This window comes from Balaenoptera acutorostrata, chromosome 8, assembly GCF_949987535.1.
Source record: "Balaenoptera acutorostrata chromosome 8, mBalAcu1.1, whole genome shotgun sequence".
In the NCBI taxonomy this organism is placed as follows: Eukaryota; Metazoa; Chordata; class Mammalia; order Artiodactyla; family Balaenopteridae; genus Balaenoptera; species Balaenoptera acutorostrata.
This window is the reverse complement of record NC_080071.1, coordinates 67,768,171-67,784,806: the sequence shown is the minus strand read 5'-3', so window position 1 is coordinate 67,784,806 and position 16,636 is coordinate 67,768,171. Positions and strand designations below refer to the sequence as shown.

General features: G+C 39.6%; 1 protein-coding gene across 7 annotated transcripts in view; it reads right to left on the bottom strand.

Annotated features, from left to right (window-relative positions):
* UNC80 (unc-80 homolog, NALCN channel complex subunit) overlaps positions 1-16,636 on the bottom strand; it is a 246,135-nt gene that overhangs the window by 29,597 nt on the left and 199,902 nt on the right. For 6 of the 7 annotated variants that reach the window (XM_007187842.2, XM_057551653.1, XM_057551656.1 and 3 more), the window contains 6 exons: positions 12,868-13,038; positions 9,361-9,453; positions 7,921-7,956; positions 7,348-7,566; positions 2,629-2,829; positions 351-474 (listed from right to left, as the gene is read on the bottom strand). In XM_007187842.2, coding sequence (XP_007187904.1) covers positions 351-474; positions 2,629-2,829; positions 7,348-7,566; positions 7,921-7,956; positions 9,361-9,453; positions 12,868-13,038 — 844 coding nt within the window. Of the gene's footprint in view, positions 1-350; positions 527-2,628; positions 2,830-7,347; positions 7,567-7,920; positions 7,957-9,360; positions 9,454-12,867; positions 13,039-16,636 lie in introns of those variants that run through there. The other variant, XM_057551657.1, reaches the window with a different exon arrangement.

Sequence of the window (16,636 nt, the reverse complement as noted above, 5' to 3'; positions counted from 1 at the left end):
TAATCTCCCCCACCCCAGACTACTTCAACTTCTAGCCAATTGTGCAGTCTCCCGCCACCCCACTCTCCAACTGGCAGCCCTCAACTCTCAGCGCAACTTGAAGAGGTCAATTGTCAAAGTAGCGCGTGGGAAGCAGCACACCAAAATCCCATCTGTAGAGGGACGGGCCCCTTTATCTCCCCACACACTACCTTGAAATGTACCTCACTATTTTCAGTGTCACCTGAGCCGTCTGTTTTCATGGGTAGGTGTGTAGGTAGGTAGGTTGACCTGTAAATCTTCAGTTCAGAGAAGTCAATAGCAGAGTTAAATTTTGTAAAGTTTCATAAGATTGCCACTTGGCTACTCACCAGATTGACACAGACATTGATCAGTGACCTAAGGTGAGGCAGGAAGGATATGATTGGCTGCCTCTGAAGTGTCAAACAAACCCCTTCAATCAAATTGCTGGCAGGCTCCCACTCAACCTGTCGCCTGGAATACAATATAGGAGCCATGAGCAGCGTGGCTCCCTTCTGGAGACTATCTGAAACGAGTGAATGAGACAGTGATTCTGACGCCATCTAAGACAGGATGGGTGTCTGAGACAACAAAATGCTTCAGAGGGGAGGAAGTTTACCCATGTTGTTCCAAAAGTACAGAGCACATTAGGAAGGGAAGAGGATACTGAAAACGTAGCAGAGGCACTCCTGCCCCACTCGACTAATGAGACAAAATCTATCGAAGAAAAAACAGAGATGATGAATGGGTGGCATTTCAAGTTTCCTGGTTTTAACTATGAGAGAGGGCATGAGACTACCATTTTAGGAAACCCATTGTAGGAGTCATTACTCCCAGTAGAACTAATTTGACTATAGGCTGTGTTTCTGAAATGTTTTTATCAGACTACAGTTTATTTCATCAGCTTTTATACCAGACTGCAACTAATTAGATTTATATGGCTTGACTCTTGCCAAAAAGATGGCATTAGAGAAAAACAGTCTATTTAAAAAGTGTTCTTTCTTTGCCTCCTAAAAAATGATATTTTGGGGCTACATTCTATGGTAGTATAAATGGTGGTATACATAACCCAATTAGATGAATATGAGATTTTCTGTAATAGAAAACAATCTGGTCTGTAATTGTCTCAGTACTGAAGAGTCGTTTCTGTGGCTCCCTAAATAAACAAGTTGGGCTTTACTGAGATCAATGCTATTTCCTGGAAATAATTTCTAAGCCTATATTGCCTACCAAATTGAAATCTCTACAGTGACAAAATGGAAATGTTCATACATGAGGATATGTTGACATTCCTGATGCTCAAGTAACCCACAGGTTAGGTTCAGTCAACATTTCTCTTTTTGAACTGAGACCACCTGAAGAAATTAAATCCAAGGCAACACCAAATTCAGAGCATGCACACCAAGAAAATTGCCTACAATTAATCAAGTCTATGAATGAATCCAGAAGTCTACTTTTAGGAAACTGCTGTTCTTTATAATGGGTTTAGTTATATGACAAATGAGTTAGCCTATGGAGATGTTAACATCTTTAGAAGAAAAGTTATTTTGACACACCCTTGTGAGATTTATAAGACTGGCCATTTGCCAAGAGGCACGGATATTCCACTGGGACCACTAAAGAAAACAGGAGTGCTTTAAGGATACTCATTTCTATGCTACTAAAATAAATAACCTTGAAATAACATATAGGCATCCATCATCACGGTAGAAAAGAATATAGGATCAAACTGTCAATTATTAGAATAAAATCTTTCAATTTCTTTTTAATAAATTCAACAGCTTCTGATGGCTGCATAAATGAAGAAGAGCACAGGATAAAACCTGGAAAGGTTCTGACAAATTGAACAATAAGTGCTACAGATTCTTGGGCAAGAGTTGCATTGATTTGGGTTTAGTTTAATAGGACAGAAAATGGTCTCACTAACCCAAACTAGAAATTTCCAAACTAGTGGGTTTATTAGCATTTATCAATTGATCTATCTGCTCACTGTGGCTATAGGTTTCCAAACTGGGCTCAGAACTCCAGGTAGCCTGGTTCGGAGACATCTGCTCACAGAAAGGCTACCGACTGATATTTCAGGCCACTGAGTGGAGAGCAAGTGGCAATAACACTGATTTAGTACCACCTGTATTAGGTGAAAAGGTGAAAATTAGGTATTTGTTATCAACCCTGAGAGCTCTTTAGCTGCTGCTTCGCTGATTATTGTAAAGCTTGGCATTTCTATAAACTGGTACCTAAAATACTATGTTAAATACACACTTTTGAACATCAAGTTAATTTTTCTTCTCTCCTTAGTTGTTTAATTTATAAGGCATACCTTGCCTTACTTTAAAAGGAATTGAAGGATACACATTGAATGTCTTATGTGTGTCAGATAAGGAATGTGATAGCTAAGAAATGAATAGATTTTTCAAGATAAATATATATTTTTGAAGAATATGTTATTTCCTCAAAATAGAGACCCTGCTACTTATGCATTCATATACCTGATTAGCTCTTAACATATAACCAACCGAACACTTTTGAGCCATTCATTCAACTCCGGATTGACCCACCACCTTCAAAAATGACAAACTTGAAGTTTGAAGCTTGTAATACCAACAGCTGACTAGGAGGCCTCCTCACCTCAAAGTAGGCATCTTATGAATTTTGTTGAACATCCTATCCAATCTCTTTAGAATGAGGATAAGGGCCGGCCTCACTGCCTCGGCTGTCCAGTCGGTGATGGGGAGCATCTCCATGATGTAGCGTCGAAGGCCACGGCTCTCCATTGTCTGGGTGTCGTATGGTGCCAACTTCAGAAGGGAGTGTGCAATTTCTGCCAACCTAAAATGTTTTGTTTTGTTTTTAAAGAATAAGCTTAGAAAGCCACCATGAGAATTTTCCCACCCAGCATCATGCTAATCACCCTCCTTCCAGCACACTGACTCCCTAAGCTATGAACATTCTGGCACATTATCTCATAATTTGTAAATAAACGTTTCAAAAAACAAATCTGGACAAAATAAGGCCCATACATTTCAGTTGGTTGATATAACTCTTAAGTCTTTTCAATTAGTAAGTTCCCCCTCTTCTGCTCTTGTTTTGACATCTAGTAATTTATTTGTTGGAGGAATTAGCTGTTGGTCCTGTAGCATTTCCTGCACTCTGGATTTTGCTGATTGAATCTCCATGGTGTCATTTAATTTATCCTATTTCTCCTGTATTTAATTCAATTGGTAGTTAGATCCAGGGGCTAGATCAGATTAGGTTTTGATTTTCTGGTATGTGTCCTTCACAGGCGATGTGTACTTTCCTCAGGACGTACGTGATTCCTAGTTGTCACTCTTCATGATGTCAGTGGCCACTAGTGATCACTGCACAGATTCCTCAACTCATTAGAAGTAGTACAATGGTAATATTGTATCGTTCCTGTTTTTCATGTATTAACTATAGCATTTTAATAAGAAGTCCTTTTGATTACTCCAAGAGAGACAGGACAAATGCTTAAAAAGAACTACAGTTTAAGAGCACCCCAGGTGATTCTGACAGGCACTCTGGTATAGGAATCAGAGCTAGGCCCTTGCCCCTCTAACACGTGGATTGCTCTACAATTGCTCCGTCTGACTAGTGCCATGGATGGAGGATTCACCACTGCATAAGGCAGCTCATTCCATCTTTGGACATCCACACTGTGAAAAGCTCTCCTCATATTAGGTCCCCAAACTCCCTCAGTTTTTTCCTACAAGGCTTCATCTGGAAGCATGAATTCAATCCATCTTCTCCATGGCAACCCTTCACTATCAACAGTCATTGTCTCTTCATCCCCACTCATACTCTCTCCAGACTGAACATACACATTGTCCTTCTGGAGACTGTGTGTGAGTGTGTGTGTTTTAAAGAAATCATTTTAAACAGTCTTCACACTCTTCTGTTTATCTCTTTCTCACAAATGTGCCATGCAGAAAATAATTCTTTACTTTTCAGGTCGTTTGATTGACAGATAAAAGTATATATATACATATTTCTTTTTTAAATGGGTTTTTTCTTTTTCTCCCAGTTTTACTGAGATATAATTGACATACAGCACTGTATAAGTCCAAGGTGTACAGCACAATGATTTGACTCACATACATCATGAAGTGACCACCACAACAAATCTAGTATATACACATATTTCTTTTCCCTTGTTATTTTGTAGGTAACCTTAAGAAATGCTAGAGAAATAACTGATCTATATCAAGCTTGAAAACAATACTTAGAGTTGGATTTGTGTCATTTTATGGATTATTAACTGAATTTCTCTCATCTCTGGTCATGTTACAAAATGAATATGCTTTGAGCATAAAACAAAAATTTCCTTTAATACAGTCTTTGCTGTACTATCACATGAATAATCTTGAGAACACAAGGGAGAGATGGAGGGGGAGAAAGGAAAGAGGGAGAGTTGGAGAGAAGTGGGAGAGGGGGGAGAGAGAGAAAAATTAGTTTGCAGAGCTTACTATCCTGCGATTTTGCTGCTTTGGCAGCTTTGGCCTGGGAAAATGAGGTAATAAATTCCTTTAGGGTAGAAACTCTATCTAATCAAGAATGTTTTACTTGAGAGCCTTGCAGCCAATCATAACTTCTGCAAATGCAGGGGTACAGATTGCCTCAACACTCCTTCTTGGCTCTTTGATTCAAATCGAGTACTTCTTGCAATTATCTCTTTTATATCGTCCCATTTCTTTTTTTTTTTAAAAAAATCAACCTTCTCTCCTTGAGGGATACTATCAATTCTTAGGACTTTAAATACTACCTATAGGTCCCTAATTCTGAAATTTATATATTTAGCTCTTTGACATACAGCCAAATGTGTACTTAATTTACAAAAGAAAACATTAACTATACCCTTTGCTTTGGTGTAGGGTCAAAACATGTGGAACTCAGCAAACTCTGTTTGGCCAGAGAACACGACAGGTCCATTTTTATTGAGAGCTGGTGTGAAATAGCATGAACAGAGGGGATGTCGTCTAAATAGTCCCTGGCATTAAAAAATTCTGCCTACCTTCCTATAGATCCAGGCCATGAAATAACTGTGCTCATACAGGTTACTCTTGCTGAACTGCATTGTGACGTTTTGCAGCTTTCAGTACCGCCAGGCATCCAGTCACGTGAGACTGGCCCTTTACCTGTGGTGGGATGTTGGTGAGGTTGCTGCCCATCACTCTGCTCTTTCCTTTTAACATGCCTCAACCAGGAGATACTTCTTGGTCTTCATATTTTAAAAAGGGGATTTTGCTTTACCAAAAAAAACTAGTTGTGTGTTTTACCTTATTGACACTATGATTTTACAATCAGCCATTTCTCCCTGTTGTTTTGATAACTCAGAAGCCCAAAGTCAAATTTACAGTTCATCAATAGTATCTAATATGATAAAATCACGTAGGTTTCCCATGCTAATCTTATCATAAACTAAATTATTTCCCTGCTAATTTTTCACATTGTTTCGACTCTCTAATTTGTAAATTGTATCCCTTTGCATCATATAATTTTCTGAGTTGCCTCAAGTACTTGGTAAAATAATAAACACATAAATACACACACGTGATATATAGTGCTTGCAACACCGCATTCTGTATTCTTATGTGTGCCTCACGTATTGAACTGTTATCATGTTGAGGACTAGGGCTTTATTTTACATCCCCAGTGTCTAGGACAGCATGTGGGTCTTTCTCATTAGCATTAGCATCTATTGAGCCCTAGATCTGTGCCAGGCACAAAGCTAATCATTTGAACTCCTTGAGCTCATTCAGCCTTTAATAGGGTTTGACCTCTAGATGGAGCTCCAGGCCTCTCTAACTCATGCTCTCCCCTCTCTCCAAATGCCTTGAGTGTAGATACAGATATATGTAGGACAGTTACTAACCCATTATCATGATCTCTCCCCTCCCCCCCCCCTTTCACTCGCTCTCCCATCTTTTAGGAATCTTTTCCCCTTTCTCGCACAAAATGTCTGTCGATAGTAGTGATTCTCTGACTCTGGGAATGTCATGTACAATTACTCAGGTCAGCTAGCCATTACCAGTAGGAAAGGAGGGGAGATGGCCTGAATGGAGCGCGGAGTTACTATGGCAACAGAAGCCTAACACTTCAAACTTTCCTCGCCATTCCCAGTGCAGGAGCTGAAATTCTTAGTGCAAAATAAGCTCTTCCCCATCACAGCACAGCAGGGAGTGTGAACACATGTGACGCTCTAGAGTTCTGGGTGTGTGCCAGCAACTGAGAGAATGTGAAATCAGTCTGGAGGATAAAGAGCCTGTGTTCTCCATACATTTCTGGCTTCTCATTTTCCCTCACGTAGTACTTTGTAAATTTTTCGAGGAATCATCTTAAGAAAAAAAAGAGACGATAATCAGGAAATTGGTGTGTTTTGCCAAATTGCAATGTTATTTCTGAAAGGCTAGAACTTAAGCCTACCTTTAGTTTTACAGATATACTAAACTTTCCAAGTGAATATTTTGTTACCAATGGAATTTTCTGTTCAAGGCATTTTTATGATGCTTTAAAAACTGTTACAAATCTAAATAGAAGATCATCTGGAATCATGTTCCTTTTAAGAATCTGAAAATACAGACACAGCCTTTATAGTTTGAAGCAACAAGTGAAATGACATCTCCTTAAGAAGAAGGAAACATGAGTGCACAGAGATATAATTCTGGGGGCTCTCCCTGACATACCAGGAGTACAAATTTTTAAATGATGACTGGTCTCATCTAGTGCAGAATTTTTACCAGGACACTTTTTCGAAACATTGGAAGGCTATCATGCACAATATGTGTAAAAGGGATCTCAGACTCAACCAAACTGTGGCTCTGAGTTAAAACTGCTCCTTCCCTGCAGGCCCCTCACTGAGTCCTCAGATAGTGTAACGGCAGAGCAAGTCCTCAAGCAGAAAGGAGCTGTGCATTTTTTTGTGTAAAATAAGAGAGAGGAGACATTGGATTCTTGTGAAAAATTAGAATTTGGGCGGTAAAGAGCCTGTGGAAGAAAGCCACTTCCCTATGAATTCAGGTGATGCAATTTCCCTTTCTCTCTCTTTTATTAAGGAGCAAATATATCAACTGGGCTTTTCTGTCTTTAAGAACATTTCCCCCTGTCCATGCTAAGATCCTTTTCCACGGACTTAACATCTATTTTCCCAGAGGGCCCTGTTTGATGTGCATCCAAGCTACAGGAGACCAATCAATTTCAGCCAGTTTCAAGTTTTTATCCTGCCCCACATTTGTCCCCCCCACACACACACCGCCCCCACCCCCCAACCACCTCCAGACATCCAGCCCAAGCTGTGTGCACACTCAGGGGCAGAGAAAATGAGGACAGTACCTCATGTGGGACTTCACGTCCAACAACTCCAGGGCAGTGACCCGCGGTTCCCCAGCCAGGTTTTGCAAGATCTTCAGCCTGGGCCCGCAGTGCTTGTAGAACTCGGTGCAGATGTTCAGCAGTGACTCCCGGGGTCTTCTGAACTCCTCCCGAGCAATCCGTTCATCTAGTTCCTCTCTGGGAAGGCCCTGCCCTTCCTCCAGTAAGTGCAGGTTTTCTCTGGGGAATTATAAAAGTTTAACTGGGGGTCTGGGAAGGTGTATGGGGGGCAACTATGAGAGGAAGGTATCACACTGAAGAAAAATATGATGCCTTATATTATACGCAAGTTAATGAAGCAGCAGGGCGGGGCCTAGGAGAACCTTATCGGAAGGATCAAGAAAGTTCATCATCCTGTAAGAGACTGTCATCCCAAACTGTAGTGGCTTTACATTAGCCACTTCCTGAGGATTTATGCAGAAGTAGGATGCCATGCCTGAATGAAAAGAAAGCTGACGGAACCATAACCCAGCTCACAAGGCAAATTACCACAAGATGACAGAATTAGTACAAAATTACGTTGTCTTTCTGTACCTGATAAAGTGCAGTTTGGCGCCTTGTTCCTGGTACCTGGGAGTCAGAAAAACAGTCTGCGTAACTATCAGAGTAAGAACAGGGGTCCTGTGGTGGGACCTCTTAACGACTTTTTCTTATGAGAAACCTTTGAAGTTACACATTTTGGTAAGCTTCCTAATACACACATACTAATCCTAAAATATAAAATCGTGATCTTTCATTTGCCTACCACATATGCTGCAATTATAGCTGCCATGAAAGCTGTTCCATTGCCAGATAATTTGTAGAAAGACAGATACTCTAAAAACACACACAAACTCATGGAATGTGGTCAAATGAAGGAAATTTTTGAAAACTTTAAAGGTGAGGTGAATCTAAGTTGCAGTTTTAACATCATGTGCTATATTTTAGGAAGAAGTATGGCTGACTTCCTTTCAGTTCTAGAGACTTCTTGCTTTATGAGTGATGGGTAACAGGACTTTAGAAGCCCTCTTTCTCTGGGCACCTTTCATCTAGTGTTGAACATAGCTCAGTAAGCTTAGAGAAACCCCTAAATATCACTTAAACTCATTACTCAAAACCCATATAATCATTTTCCCCTAATGTGAGAAATTGAGGTAACACTATCACATCAGATAATTTATATCTGATGTGATAGTTGGGAACTTATTTCATTTTTAACATAAATATATGATAAGCAGGGAATTTACATAAGGAATGATATACACTTAAAAATGTGCTTCAGAGAAAATAGAAAATTATTCAGTTTTTCCTTATAATCTCTGAACTAATTACTCCATATTGGGAAAAGAGAACTTTCTCCCAAGCTGATTTTGGGTTTGCTCTGTCTTAAATCTTCCTTGGAGGAGGCAGCTAATTACACTCTTATTTTTGTCTCAGAGTATTTAGAGGTTAACCCAGGCAGAATGAAGTAAAGTATTAACTAGTACAGCCAGTGTCTGAGTTGCACCAAAAGAGGGAAGGTGATTAAGTCAACAACCGTGAAAGCATCAGTTAAGGGACTAAGTCAAAGCTTGGATGAAATGTCTGTAGAAAATCTATCCAGATGAAAGAAAGGTGACTCTGCACAACTGCCCTGGAATGAGAAGCCACCTCCTGATTATTATTGTTTCCTTTGCCTTTTTCTTGGAGGCAAGTGAAACAACACTGGAATAGTTCAAAGACCACCCAGGAGGCAGAGAACATCTTGCATATTCACACAAATGGACATAAATGCCAGTTTCTGAAGGTGGCTTACTTCTCTTCATTTATGAAGGTGACAATTGCAGAAAAAGCCTAGGTGTTTTCGTGTAACTCTCAACTTTCACCTTCTTCTCTTTTCCTTAGAGATTTTCACGCTCAATATCGACTATTTTCAGGATTCCTTTCACTTGCAACAGCTGAGATTCAGGTTGTACGACATTGAGAGACCACAGAAGAATAAAGCCAGTGAATTACCTGGTAGTCACCCCAGACGACATGGTGTGGTTGGCTGTGGTGGCCCCTTTATGACCCTGGTCACACCTGCTCATCTGGGGGGCCGTCATGGGCCTGCAACAACAGTAACAAAACCACAGAAGTGGAGACACTTATGAAGTTACTGCAGCTCACACAAGCTTGAAGCTAGAGGCTTATAAAGACTTTGGCCTTTTCTGTCACACTCCTCTGCTGAGTCTGTCCTGGAAGGCACTTTAAAGGGAACACTGATTCCCAAGGGTCTATAAGCTCACCACGATTTAAGGTCTTTAATTTCTTGGTCCTGAGTACTAAACAAGTACTCTTCAAACCAGACATTCATGAAATCAGACTTCTAAGTCTGTGCTGATTAAGTGAGAGTTAAGAATTCATTTTTTCAATTCCACAGGTACCAGGAAGTTAGCCATTCTAGACAGTAAGAAAAAGATAAGGGTGTACATATCATTCAGGCCACCTGCTCCATAATCAACCACTCTGTTTTTCTGAGAAACTATCAAACAAGGAAAGAATCTTTCTAGTCAAATTTAGACCTAAGTCTGTGTCTTTATTCCTGTCATAGAGAATGGACTTGAGGACACGGGGAGGGGGAAGGGTAAGCTGGGACGAAGTGAGAGAGTGGCATGGACATACATTCACTACCAAATGTAAAATAGATAGCTAGTGGGAAGAAGCCACATAGCACAGGGAGATCAGCTCAGTGCTTTGTGGCCACCTAGAGGGGTGGGATAGGGAGGGTGGGAGGGAGGGAGACGCAAGAGGGAGGAGATATGGGAACATATGTATATGTATAGCTGATTCACTTTGTTATAAAGCAGAAACTAATACACCATTGTAAAGCAGTTATACTCCAATAAAGATGTTAAAAAAAATTATACCTAAGACTACCCAGGGAAGTGAGTAAATTAGTATTAAGTCAGTAATTTATTATAGATGCTAAGAAATAGGTTCAAAACAGCTCATATATAGGTAAACTGCCTCTGTGTCATCTGTGACATGGAAAGGAAGATAAGGCTTTTCAAAGCAGTTGCTTACATGAACTCTTTAAAGTTTGCTTTTGTTATGCTCATTTTCTGTATGCTGGTTGTGGCTGGAGAGGAGCCCTTTAAAAATCACCCCAGACCGCCTCTTCCATGCCTTTGCTGTAGTGGGCACAATTTAAAGCTAGCCCCAAGACCTTCCCCCCACTGCCCCACTGCTGTTACTCCCGTTATCACGCTACATCATATAGCAAAAGGGAAATGATCTGGGTAGGCCTAATCTCATCACCGGCCCTTAAAAAGCAGAGAGTTTCTCTTGGGAGGGGCAGACAAATTTGAAGCCTGAGAAGGACTCAAGGAATCACTGCTGGCTGGATGACTTGGGGGCCATGTAAGAAGGAATACAGGTGTCTTCCAACAGCAGAGAGTGGCCCCTGGCTGACGGTCAGGAAGGAAAGGGGACCTCAGACCTAAAGCTGCCTGGTGCTGGATTCTGCCAAAACCCTGAATGAGCTGAGAAGTGGATTTTTCCCCAGATCGTTCCAGTAAGAGCCCAGACTAACTGACATCTTGATTTTGGCCTTGCAAGACCCTGAGCGGACAGATCAGCTGAGCCTGCCCAGATTTCCGGCCTACAGAACCATGTGATGATAATAAATGTGTTCAGTTTTAAGCCTCTCAGTTTGTGGTAATGTGTTACGCAACAATGGAAAACTAATACTGATATACTTGTAATATACTTGTTTCTGTGTTCTTACCTATAGAACGGTTAATTTTTTTTCATGAGCAACGTACATTAGGACTGTGGAAGTGAAGTGGTATTCTTCTCGTTTTCTTTTTGTAAAAACAATGAAGCCAATTTTGTTGTGAACAATTACAGCCAACCAATGAGGCTAGTCTTCCACTCCATCAAAAGAATATTAAATACACTGGAATATTTAAGGCCACAGAATTTCAAATGTCAGAGCTCCATCCATAACTCTTTGTGGAATTTTTGGTAAGTCAGTTTTGGAGAAGTTAATTGACTTATCCTTATAAAAGGGAATAGAAAGCATCAACATTGTGTACGGTAAAGAGAAAGAATCAAGTGGCCCTTGAAGGAAATTGACTGCCCTTCTCTCCTCTAGTCACAGGAAGGCACTAGTGACATGACCAGGTGGGTGCAGAAGGAAGAGTGTAGGTCATGTATTTCTCCTTGTAATGTTCTTCCCCCTCAGACTTTCAGGAAACCATCCTCAAAGCCCTGGGGGCTGTTTCTCACGGGCAGTTTGTCAGTGCTCCCTGCTCCGCATCTCCTCAGATTAGATGCACACGGGCACTTCAGCAGAGAGTCTACCCAAGGCTTTGGGCTATGTTCTGTTTGCCTCGGTGGGCAATGTAGTGCAAGATCAGGAACTAAACATAGATTGAACTTAATGAATAACCATCTCACTCCCCCTCTCACTTGCTGGTGCACGCTGGAAAAGTCCTCCCTGGGCTGAGGGGTTTCAGCGAGTCCCCTCACCAACTGAGCAAGATGGGGCTGGAGAAGTTGGTGCCTGTGATGGGAGTAAACCATAGAATTTTAGGCTAACAATATGGCCAAATGGGATGGAGGAGCAAAGACATCAATGCAGAAAGAAGGCTTCCCCACCTCCACCCGTGGGGAGGAACGTCTCCTTCCAGCTGATTTTAGATGACAATGGAAAAGGAAAGCCTATCACTATATAGTGTCCTGCATCTACCATCCCCACTCGCTCTATCCTTGGTACACAGACATCCCCCCAGCCCCGCTAATCCCCCCACCCGCCAACGCCCGCCCAGGCCTCATCAATCCAGCCCTTCCCTGACACAGGGCAGCTCAATTCCTCTGCTTCTGTACCCAACAATCTGGTGACAGGGCTAACTTCTTGGAACTTTGTTTAGGGCTGAACCCTGGTGTCAACTGACCTTTCCATTCCTAAATCCCTCAGTCCCCTCTCTCAGCACTCTTGAGTCCTGTCTGACAGACAATCTATCAATTCTAGCATTAGAATAAAATTTTGTAGTTTACGTTTGTTATGTAGCTTCTGAAATTATAGTAAAAATAAACCCAGCTCTTTACAAACAGGAAAATAATAAAAGAATGCTTAGTTGAAATTGCAGACATATCATGTCTCATAAAATAACAGCTAATAAAAACGTGGATCACATTTTCATACTCACTAAATTAGCCCTTTTACACAAGATTTGTTTACTGCTGGGTTAAAACTGCCACAGAAGCTCGGCGAGCTACATGTAAATGTGTGTTTAGCAATCATGGTAGAATAATAATACTAACAATTATTATTATTATTGTCATCATCATTATTATTATTTAGAGTACTGAGCACTATTTATCTAAACAACTTAGGGAATGTTTGCAGTTTTAGCTGAGTTTGGATAAGTTATCTGTAAATAAAAACTGGGTGTTAGAGATTTTTAACCACTACCTTCATCTTTTTGGTGGATACATATAGTTTATGGCTGTGGCTATTTCTGTCGATGGGGTTACCTGGTGAGGACCTCTACACTGTATAAAAGGGCCTGCAGGGATGTCGCAAGAGCAGCCATGGCGGCGATCTCCTCTCGGGCAGCGGGTCCTGTCTCCACTTGTGACGTTTGCCTCTTTAGCTTTTGTAGGTAACATGGCACCAAAGCTTCCAAGACCATCAGCATCTGAAGACTTTAATCAACAGACAGAAAACCAAATCACGTTTTTACATCCTACTTGATATTTTGGAGCATGGAGAAATGGAAAGCCTCTAGAGAGTTGGGAAATTCTGAATCCCTTTCCCACTCCACCCAAGTCAAGAGTAATTAAAGCTGCTGGAAATATCGACCAACACTAATTAATTAGTTAATTAAGCACCGGATAAAAGGTGATAAAATTCTGCATTTAGGAAGAATATTATCTACTTCAGAGAGTTAGCATATATACAATTGGTTGAAAGAACAATAGAACAGTAACAGGTAGAGCTATTCAGTCAGTCAGAGAAACAAGCTTCACAATCATCAACAAAGCTTCCATTCAGTAATTTGCAACAAATCTGAGACAAAATAAAACCCTTCTTTAGGAGGCTGGCTTCTTAAAGCTTAAGCAATTTTACAGCAAGAGTCTAGTCTGGAAACAGTCACTGTGATGCAGGTATGAAAATGGCTGCTTACTAGTGTGAATAATTTAAAAATTCAGCTATATTTTGCTATCAAGAGACATTAAATATAAGTATATAGAAATGTTGAAAGTGAAAGTAAGAGCAAACACCAAAAGAATGCTGATGTAACTATTATGTCAGACAAAACAGACTTCAAGGTAAGTTAAAGAGGGAAATTTCATAATTGTAAAAAGACATATTACCAGACATCAGACTTTTTATAAAACTATCATAATTAAGACAGTATAATATTGGTGCAAGGATAGACAAATAGATATATGAAACAGAATAAGGAGTCCAAAACAGATCCACAGATACTTGATTTATAACAAAGATGACACTGCAGTGCAATGGGGAAAGGCTAGTCTTTTCTATAAATGGTGCTGGGTCTATTGCCTATTAGATATCTCTATGGGAAAAATAAACTTTGACCCTTACTTTACACCATACCAAAATTAATTCCAGGTGGCTTGTTAATCTAAATGTTAAGATAAAAACAAAAAAGCACTTAGCATACAAGGGGATATATTCATAACCTTGAGTTAGCCAAGATTTCATAAGAGGACACAGAAAGCACTAAAACATAGGAAAAAGGTGATACATTGGACTATATTAAGATGAAGAGCTCTGTTCATCAAAAGACAACCTTAGGGTAGTAAAATTATAAGCCACAGAGTAAGACATGTTATTTAAAATACAAGTAGCCAGGGGTGTGCTGGAATGGCTAAATAACCAGTCAAGAAGGCCTACTGGACAACCCTCAGGATGGGAGAAAATATTTGCAACTGAAGCAACTGAAAAAGGATTAACCTCCAAAATATACAAACAGCTCATGCAGCTCAAGATCAAAAAAACAAACAACCCAATCCAAAAATGGGTGGAAGACCTAAACAGACATTTCTCCAAAGAAGACATATAGATGGCCAACAAACACATGAAAAGGTGCTCAACATCACTACTTATTAGAGAAATGCAAATCAAAACTACAATGCAGTATCACCTCACACCTGTCAGAATGGCCATCATCAAAATATCCACAAACAACAAATGCTGGAGAGGGTGTGGAGAAAAGGGAACCCTCTTACACTGTTGGTGGGAATGTAAACTGACGCATCCACTATGGAGAACAGTATGGAGGTTCCTTAAAAAACTAAAAATAAAACTACCATATGACCCAGCAATCCCACTACTGGGCATATACCCAGAGAAAACCATAATTCAAAAAGATACATGCACCCCAAGGTTCATTGCAGAACTATTTACAATAGTCAGGACATGGAAGCAACCTAATTGTCCATCAACAGAGGAATGGATAAAGATGATGTGGTACATATATACATCGGAATATTACTCAGCCATAAAAAGGAACGAAATTGGATCATTTGCAGAGAGTGGACAGACCTAGAGACTGTCATACAGAGTGAAGTAAGTGAGACAAAGAAAAAAAAATATTGCATATTAACGCATATGTGGAATCTAGAAAAAGCGTATAGATGATCTTATTTGCAAAGCAGAAATAGAGACACAGACATAGAGAACAAACGTATGGATACCAAGAGGGAAGGGGGGGATGGGATGAACTGGGAGATTGGGATGGGATTAACATATATACACTATTGATATTATGTGTAAAATAGATAACTAATGAGGACCTTCTGTATAGCACAGGGAACTCTACTCAATGCTCTGTGGTGACCTAAATGGGAAGGAAATCCAAAAAAGAGGAGGTATATGTATAGCTGATTCACTTTGCTTTACAGCAGAAACTAATACAGCATCATAAAGCAACTATACTCCAATAAAAATTAATTAAAAAAAAAAGGCCTACCGTAAGCATCTCTTTCCAACACCACATTCAATGATGTCATTCTGGTATTTTGCATTCAGCAATTGCTACATATTGGCAAAGTGGCAATGCTACATATCAGAAACTCCTTCCCCCAGAGAGTTGGTTGTTAAATGTTTACCAGCACACCACTCTATATAAGTTAAAATGTACTTATATCAGACTCTTTAAAAAAAATTCTATATATCAAATAAAAATTACTGATAATCTCATTTAAAAATGGGTAGAATACTTCAATAGGCCCTTTGCAAAAGTAGATATCCAAATTCCAGTAAACAATCTGAAAGGCTTCCAAACCTTTTAATTTGCTGGAGGGAAATGGAAATTAAAACCACAATGAGATATCACTATAAGCCAACAAAAACAGCTAAAATAAAAAAGACTGACAATACAAAGTGTTGATGAGGCTGTAGAGTACTGGAACACTTATACACTGCTGGCAGGAGTGAAAACTGATAAAAACACTCTGGAAAACTTTTTGGTAGTATCTACTAGAGCAAAACATATACATACTCTATGATCTAGCAGAGCATTTCTACCCACAGAGACGCATATATATGTGCACACAAAGATATATACAAAAATGTTCACTGCAGCATTATTGGTAATAGCTTCAAACTGGACACAACACAACAAAAGAAGAAATACACAAATGGCAGCATAGCCATACAATAGAATATTATAGATAAATGAAGAACTATTGTTATACACGATTGCGCAAATGAATCTCATGAAATAATACTGAATAACAGAAGTCAGACATTAAAAAATACCTACCATATTATTTCATTGTAGTTGAGTTCAGAAACAGACAAAGCTGATTTGTGATGTTGGAAATCAGGATAGTGGTTCTTTTATCTGATTTTTCAATTTGAGTGGTAGTTACACTGATGTGTTAACTTTGTATACATTCATGAAACTATAAAATTACAATTTGTAAAAACTTTCTTGTATGAATATTTAAATAAAATACATTATTAAAAAAAAATTTAAGCACAACAGGGACTTGGTATTACAAATGTTGAAGTCTTGTAAGAATTGAATTTATTCCCATGAAACATATCCTAGGGAACAACTACTTAAGAGATCCTGGCTCCACCCAGGAATTAAGAACAGTTCTGGCTTAAACAGAGCAGAATAAGGTATTAGGGAGGTTTTTAAAAAAATTTTTAATTTAGCTTAACAGTATTGGACTCTGGCTTTTAACTCACAATAACAAGAGAATTTGATTGTGAACTCTAATTCCTTTTGATTTCAATGTGTTTGGATTTTAACTTGAAAGT